The 8,773-nt window shown below is 42.4% G+C and overlaps 1 protein-coding gene across 1 annotated transcript; it reads left to right on the forward strand.

Moving 5' to 3' along the window:
* Positions 1 to 733: 733 nt before the first annotated feature.
* Positions 734 to 5,591, forward strand: birc5b (baculoviral IAP repeat containing 5b). The gene is made up of 4 exons (XM_020507271.2): positions 734 to 1,105; positions 2,595 to 2,704; positions 2,928 to 3,045; positions 5,296 to 5,591. The coding sequence occupies exons 1-4, from the start codon at positions 980 to 982 to the stop codon at positions 5,392 to 5,394; spliced, it is 453 nt and encodes a 150-aa protein (XP_020362860.1). The 5' UTR covers positions 734 to 979; the 3' UTR covers positions 5,395 to 5,591.
* Positions 5,592 to 8,773: the final 3,182 nt, after the last annotated feature.

Raw genomic sequence — 8,773 nt, forward strand, 5'->3', positions numbered from 1 at the left:
AGGCACTATTTGTTAACCATTTATTAGTGTGTTTTTGTTTGACCCTCAGGAAGGTGGCTAAAGATGTGACTGACACAGGAACCAACTTTGCCACGATTCAAAAAAATGAAAGAGATATTTGAGACCTCTCTCTAACCAATTAATTGTACACAAGTTATGTTTTCAGTTTGTGAGTGTGTGATATGGGGGTGTAGAACGGGGAATGCGTCTCAATTTTGTAGGAAACAGGTGGGGGGGTCTTTCGACTAGATAACACAGCCACAAAGTTAGATTCCACAGCTACAAAGTCAATAATGGCACAAAAAAATGCTTAATTTAGGGTTTGGGTTAGGCATAAGATTAGCAGTTTGGTTAAGGTTAGGTTTAAAGTATAATTTTAGGAAGATAAATTGTAGAAATGGGTGGGGTTTAGCCCTAATTATGACTTTGTGGCTGTGCATCATCATCATGAGGCTAGTGACACTTTGCTTTATGAAAGTACAATATCTTAACAATTTGACTGCTGACATGCATCAACAGTGGACTAATGAAAAAGATAACAAAAGACAGTATTTTGAGTGGATTTTCTCTTTAACTAGCAAAGACCCAGGTGGAGGTTCACCGCATTCAGTGTCCTACCTGAAATCAATCAGAGTGCACAAACAATTAATTCAAACGGACCAATAAACTCACAGTTCCAAGTCACATGATTGAAGTAATTCACTACTTCTAGGCTTTCACCTGTGTGTTTTTTGGCCTCAATATATATATATATATATTTTTTTTTGCAGTTTTAGCTTAGGAGTACAAGGATTAGTCTCAGCTAATGAGTGAAAAGTAGCGTCTGTAACTAAAACCTACAAAATACCCTGACCTTCAACATTTGGAATCCCCTGTTGCCTTCCCCCCTTGTTATCCACAATCAGTGTCTTGTGGGCCACACCTGTATATATCCAACATCATTCTCAAGCCGAAAAGGTTGCTTCCCTTCCTCGAGGCCATGGCTAGTCTAAACGATTTGAGTGCGAGGTTTTACTCCTACAACAAGATGTACAGTTATGAAATGCGACTCCAGAGCTTTGCCGATTGGCCTTTTCGTGAGGAATGTCAATGCACACCTGAAATGGTAAGAGGAAGAAACCACCATTCAGTATCGCACAATGTTTCCTGTCAGTGAGGTTGCTGGGTTCACCTGTAACTCTCAACCCTTCTCTGTATGTGGGGTGTTCAGTAGTTACATTTATACACTGTTGACTCCATGTGAACTATGACATTTCTAAACATTAAAACATGGCGATCATTGCTTTCAAAATGGTTTTTGAAACATGCTGATATGCTCATTTCAAATCAGAGAGGAAAAAATATTTCAATTGAAGACTCACTTCTTGCAGCAATTTTGCACAGCTCTACAAGCAGTGTGCCTCCAGTTGAGAAACTAAACTTCCTGCCCAGTTAAGATTACAAACAGGTGTTCGGGGCATGCTAGATGGCTAATTGGCACAGGAAGCTACCTATGTCTTCTGTTCAATTTGAGGGGGGTTCAATTTGATATGTATTTGTTGATGCCGTCATCCATTTCGTATATGTTATGAATTATATGTATTTTCAAAATACAAATTCCAATTTGTTGCTTAAGTTAGCTAGGTGGTCTAAGGCACTGCTTCTCATTGCTAGAGATGTCACCACAGACCATGGTTTGATTCCAGGTTGTATCACAACTGGCTGTGATTGGGAGTCCCATAGGGTGGTGCACAACTGTCCCAACGTCTGCTGTGTCCGGGAATGTTTTGTGAGCACTGACTATATAAACAAATCCAGACAGTTGTAATAAGTCGTCACAAACCTAATGTATTTAGAGACAGTGTACCGTTTATGTATTACACTCAATGCTTTTACACAATGTAGAAACATAATATTTCACATGACTTTGTAATTTCAATGACAGCTATTTGTATCATCACTAACTTATAATGAATGTATTTACAAGGTTTACATGGGAGTTTCTAAGACACAGCATGTGCTTCAGAAGTAGCTAGACTTCTTAGGCCCAGTATAGGCTATATCTTTAATATAATTTTTCTTTTTTCTCCTGAACTTAAGTTGAGAGTATCAAGAAAAAATGTAAATTCAGCACTGCTAGGTGGCTAATTTTAGCCTAGGGGTTAGGGGTAAGATTAGCTGAGTAGTTTAAATGCTAAAGTTGTCTGTATTGATTGGCCTACCATGTGACGTAACCTACACTTAACCCTGACCACATCAGAAATGTCTACCAGTAGAATGGGGCATTGGCTCATTTCATCTGGTACACATTCACTGGCTGCACCAGGTTGCCAGTTAAGGTACCTACAGCTAACCGTCAAACAGCAGCCTGATGGGGATCTTATCTCCAGGAATTTTCCCTGACCAGGACAAATCGTGTTCAAATTTTAACCTTCTACCTGTCATTGATACACACCTGATGGGCATCAGACCATAGGCCTATGTTAGATATATTGTGACTTGCCAGTGTCTATTTACAGATGGGGAAAAAGGCATGGTTTGTACACTGCTCCGTTGTGACATAACAGTGTGTTAAAGGTTGTTGCTCCTTCTGAACAGGTTACCTGTATTTGCAGATGGCGACGGCAGGGTTCGTCCACTGCCCCAGTGTGAACGAGCCTGATGTGGCCTGCTGCTTCTTCTGTCTCAGAGAGCTGGAGGGCTGGGAGCCTGAGGACAACCCCTGGTAAACTTGGTCCTTACACTAGCGATATTATTGGTCAGATAAAGCTCTGTGTCGGAACTGTTTAAGAAACCATCAAGTCCTCACCATTCACATTGGATTCAATACCATTATCGTTCAGTAGAAACGCTGTACCATTTGACATTTTGTATTATCAGCAAAGCCTTTCAGTTGTCATGTTAAGTCTTAATGATCTACATGTCTCTGTCTTGTCTGTCCTCTGTAGGTCTGAGCATATCAAACGGTCTCCTAACTGTGGCTTCCTGGCCATGAAGAAAGACTTTGGGGAGCTGACTGTGGCTGAGTTCTATCACCTGGAGCAGGAGAGACTGCGTATCTACATTGTACGTCACCAACCCTATATGTATATAAACTCAACAAAAAAAAGAAACGTCTTCACTGTCAACTACGTTTATTTTCAGTAAACTTAACATGTGTAAATATTTGAATGAACATAAGATTCAACAACTGAGACAAACTGAACAAGTTCCACAGACTTGTGACTAACAGAAATTGAATGATGTGTCCCTAAACAAAAGGGGTCGGGGGGGTCAAAATGAAGTCAGTATCTGGTGTGGCCACCAGCGGCATTAAGAACTGCAGTGGATCTCCTCATGGACTGCACCAGTTGTTGCTGTGAGATGTTACTCTTCCACCAAGGCTCCTTCAGATTCCCAGACATTTCTGGGGGGAATGGCCCTAGCCCTCACCCTCCGATCCAACAGGTCCCAGGCGTGCTCAATGGGATTGAGATCCGGGCTCTTCGCTGGCCATGGCAGAACACCAACATTCCTGTCTTGCAGGAAATCACGCACAGAACGAGCAGTCTGGCTGGTGGCATTGTCATGCTGGAGGGTCATGTCAGGATGTGCCTGCAGGAAGGATACCACATGAGGGATGAGGTCTTCCCTGTAAGGCACAGCGTTGATTGCCTGCAATGATAACAAGCTCAGTCCGATGCTGTGACACACCGCCCCAGACCATAACGGACCCTCCAAATCGATCCCGCTCCAGAGTACAGGCCTCGGTGTAACATTCATTCAACGATAAATGTGAATCTTACATCACCCCTGATGAGACAAAACCGCAACTCATCAGTGAAGAGCACTTTTTGCCTGTCCTGTCTGGTCCAGCGATGGTGCGTTTGTGCCCATAAGCAACGTTGTTGCTGGTGATGTCTGGTGAGGACCTGCCTTACAACAGGCCTACAAGCCCTCAGTCCTGCCTCACCTCAGCCAATTGCGGACAGCCTCAGCACTGATGGCGGGATTGTGCATTCCTGGTGTAACTCGGGCAGTTGATGTTGCCATCCTCTACCTGTCCTGCAGGTGTGATGTTCGGATGTACCGATCCTGTGCAGGTGTTACACGTGGTCTGCCACAGAGGACGATCCGCTGTCCATCCTGTCCCCCTGTAGCGCTGTCTTAGGTGTCTCGCAGTTCGGACCTTAATCTATTACCCTGGCCACATCTGCAGTCCTCATGCCTCCTTGCAGCATGCCTAAGGCACATTCACACAGAAGAGCAGGGACCCTGGGCATCTTTCTTGTGTTTCTTTCTTGAGTCAACTAAAAATAGGCCTTTCTACTTTCTTAACTGTGACCTTAATTGCCTACCGTCTGTAAGCTGTTAGTGTCTTAACGACTGTTCCACAGGTGCATGTTCATGAATTCTTTATGGTTCATTGAACAAGCTTGGGAAACAGTGTTTAAACCATTTACAATGAAGATCTGTGAACTTATTTGAATTTGTAAAAATCATCTTTGAAAGACCGGGTACTGAAATGGACGTTTCTTTTTTTGCTGAGTTTCTGTGCTGTTTCTTAAGACTTTTTTTCCCCCCAATGGGAACATTTGTCTTGGCCACACCATACTGCCATATTAAGAATAAACATCATATACAGGTAACTGCCAAAATAATAGAAACTGCAGTTAATGATGGATACAGTTGTGGTTCTTGACTTAATTAGGTAATTAACATCCCATCATGCTTAGGGTCAGATATAAAAATGCTGGGCAGACTATTTCGGCTTCCATGGCTAAGCCCGGATAGGATGACAATACAACCCTTCCACAGGGCACGAGTGGTTGCTGAATGGTTTGATGCACATTAAACAATGTGTACCATATGACATGGCTGTCTCAGTCACCAGATCTCAACTCTAATTGAATGCTTATGGGAGATTCTAGCGCTGCACCTGAGATTGCATTTTCCTCCAACAAAACACCAAATTATTTAATTTTTTGTGGAAGAATGGTGTCGCATCCCTCCACTAGAGTTCCAGACACTTGTGAAATATATACCAAGGTGCATTGAAGCTGTTCTTGCTCGTGATGGCCCAACCCCCAATTTAAGACCCTTTGGCGTTTCCTTTTTATTTTGGCAGTTACCTGTGTATTTCCCTGTAGGATCTCATTCAAGGCCAATGCTTGATGTAGAGTACTTTGCCCTTGAAGTTCTATGGAGACTCAGGCCTTCACGGAAAGTTATGATATTCTTTAGGTTTGAGCTATATTTAATACTTGCTGTAGTGTTGCGGTCGTTTTTCAGTTTACTAAATGTAGGCCTAAACTGTTGTCATTTCTACTGTTGTAGAGGAAGACTATCCATTTGAAGATCGCCAATTTTCGAGATGAGGTGGAGAAAACAGTTAATTACATGAGGACGCTGTTTGATTCGGGATCTGTGATGTAGTTGTATATTTTAGCCTTGGGTGTTTTATCTGTAAATATTTTGGTGAATAAAGATCTATTTTCTACCGTGTTACATAATGTTTTAGAACTATTTGAATGCAGAATTGCAATTTACCACAAGGTGGTGCCTTCACACTGGTTGTCTGTAGCCCTGTTTTCCAGTGGTGGGAAAAATAACCCAATTAGTCATACTTTAGTCATTTGCTATCTTTACTTTTACTCAAGTACTTTTACTTTACACCATTGCTGTTTTCCAACATTGTCAGACATGTAGGCTACTATAGCTCAGCTTCTCTATAGCCCACATTCATAAAAGCGTCTAGTTTGGTGTGTGTTGCATTTAGACATTTAGCCTTTTTGATTATAATGGGAAGATTGCATTGACAACTTTGATCTGATCCTAGATCCACATTGCTACTCTGAGATACTTTCTGGACCCCAATGCCCCAGAGGCAAATTAAACTTTTAAAAAAGGCACAGATTAACATTGGATTATTTTCCTACTTTTCTCCCCCAAAGTACTTGCCGTTGATTTTTCCTGAATATGAGACAACCAGTTTATTTTCAAACCTTGACCCTGGACAGATGGCCCCAAGCCCCTCCCTCTACACCAACTGTTGCTCTAGTAACATCTGTCACTTATAGGGGTGCGTTCAGCAGGGTGAGGGGTGTCCATGTCACTTGCATAGGGGTGTGGTGAGACGCAGGACACGAAGTGTGCACAGGGAGCTTAGGTGTTCCTGGAGAGGAAACGGTTGTAGCTGAATTGGCAGTTGGTTGTCACGGCAGCAGGAGATGCTGTAGGTGTGACTGTAGTATGTGTAAGGGGAGGAGGGTATTAGATGCTGTCCCACTGCCTTTCTGTAGTGGATTCATGTCTAATGCAACACACAGCCACTGAGCTCCGATCAGCTGCTTAATATCACTTATCCAGTTGCTGGATTTGTCTTTTCTCTCATGTGATCTCACAATATAGTGGAACTTGTCTCTGTATTAGCCTACATTTCGAAACACTTTTGAAGTCTTGTTCTGTTAGGATTTAGGACTTCGTCAGCAATGGCCTAGTATTAGGCGGCAGCGTAGCCTAGTGGTTAGAGCGTTGGACTAGTAACCGTTGCGAGTTCAAACCCCCGAGCTGACAAGGTACAAATCTGTCGTTCTGCCACTGAACAGGCAGTTAACCCACTGTTCCCAGGCCGTCATTGAAAATAAGAATGTGTTCTTAACTGACTTGCCTGGTTAAATAAAGGTAAAAAAAAAAAAGCTTCTTGCATTTTGTGTTTTACAATGTGATAACCTGTAAAACTACTAGCATAATAAAATGAAGCATACCCTAAAGTTAAAACTGCTGCAACCACATTCCCTAATAATACAGATATATTTGTTTCGAATTAATTCTCTGCTGCATTACTACGGTACTTTAGCACCACACAACTGCCGATTCATCCAGCAATGTACTACTGTTGCACCGCATTCCCTAATAATACAGATATATTTGTTTCGAATTAATTCTCTGCTGCATTACTACGGTACTTTAGCACCACACAACTGCCGATTCATCCAGCAATGTACTACTGTTGCACCGCATTCCCTAATAATACAGATATATTTGTTTCGAATTCATTCTCTGCTGCATTACTACGGTACTTTAGCACCACACAACTGCCGATTCATCCAGCAACGTACTACTGTTGCACCGCCCCCCCCCCCCCCCCCCCGAATAGTCGATGCCCTCCACCTCTCAATGGATTTTTAGGAACAATCCATCGCGTGCTCAATAGGCCTTGAAATCACCGTTTATGTGCTTCGAGTGCAAGAACAATGACGACATACGACCCTGCTGCGAGACTAACAGCACTTCTGGCGCTTTTAGCAGATTTGATATGCACGAGTTAAATGAGCAGAATTAAGAAAAACGACCACATAGGGGCGTGCTTAACTGTAGGCGTGTTATACCGTCAACAAAGTTGTTATTCTACATTCAAAACGTATTTTACTTAAATTTGAACTCAATGTCTGTATTCCGTTTTATGTGTGAGCCTTGCACAAGGCCAACTGCGTGTCGATGAGATGATAGCGCAGATAAAGCCGAGTCTGGCAAGACAGTCACTCGTCTGAAAGCGTTTAAAGGGATTATTTGGCCCTGAGGAAGTTCCTCGCGTTGTTCCCCCATACACAATAATAAACCACTGAGCAATGTAATGAGTAAAACTTATATTTATTAATTTAGTTTTTTGGCAAAACGTAAAACCTGTCGCACAGGTTGATGGAATTGTAAAAACAAACTTTTCTGAGGCCTACATGTGAGAATAAATCCTAAATTGGACAATTTCAATGGTTCCTTTGGGGGTCTCCTATAAATAATGAAATTATACCAATTCTCCCAAACTGTCTTACAAAATCCCTTTCTGCCCTCCCAGGTTGCACTGAATCTCCCAACCACCCGATTTATTTGTAAGGTTATTATACCCTCTGTGCGCTGAATCATGTTAATCATCAGGGTTGTGTCCCAAATGGCACCCTAATCCCTATATAGTGCGCTAGTTTTTACCAGAGCCCTGTTCAAAAGTAGTGCCCTACATGTAGAGTAGGGTACCATTTGGGATGCCACCCCAGACTTCTCCAGCAGCTGCCTCTAGAGCACATTAGCCAAGTTTTAATATTGACTGTGTATGGGAAGGTGATGGGGTGAACTGAACAATGAGATGAGGGGCTCTGGAAGCACAGGCCCAAACGATAGAGGTGTTTAACCCACTATGCTGAAGTTCCTTATCAGGAGGATCAGTCCTCCATTACCCACTGGGCACAGAAGTCGGTTCAATGTCTAGTTTTGATTTGAGTTGTCAACTAACATGTATTCAACGTGAATTTTATGTCATTGGAATTAGGTTAGTATTGGGTTAGTTGGGTGGAATTAGGTTAGTTGGGTGGAATTAGGTTAGTATTAGGTTAGTTGGGTGGAATTAGGTTATTTGGGTGGAATTAGGTTAGTATTAGGTTAGTTGGGTGGAATTAGGTTAGTTGGGTGGGGGGAAAAAGACTAAATGCCCCATTTTGAATTTTTGCAAATCCAATTTGTGTTCCATGTTGGTTCAATGTCATCATATTTATTTTTTACTTGGAAACAATGTTGCTTCAAGTTTTTGCCCAGTGGTTAACCACCTCATTCCTAGGCCAAAATCTTTACCGACTCACAAAGCTTCCCTCTAGACTTTAGTCAGGCTCCCCAACATCAAAACTTAGCCAGGTCGTTCAAGATTGACATCGAAATTTGATGTCTAGTCACGTCCTGAAGACTACAGGGAATGCCTTCAAAACCAGCTATCAGGACCAACCGTGAGTGCGATTCCCATCAAGTAGGTGTTGTGGAGGGGTGTAAA

The sequence above is a fragment of the Oncorhynchus kisutch genome, linkage group LG17 (genome assembly GCF_002021735.2).
Source record: "Oncorhynchus kisutch isolate 150728-3 linkage group LG17, Okis_V2, whole genome shotgun sequence".
In the NCBI taxonomy this organism is placed as follows: Eukaryota; Metazoa; Chordata; class Actinopteri; order Salmoniformes; family Salmonidae; genus Oncorhynchus; species Oncorhynchus kisutch.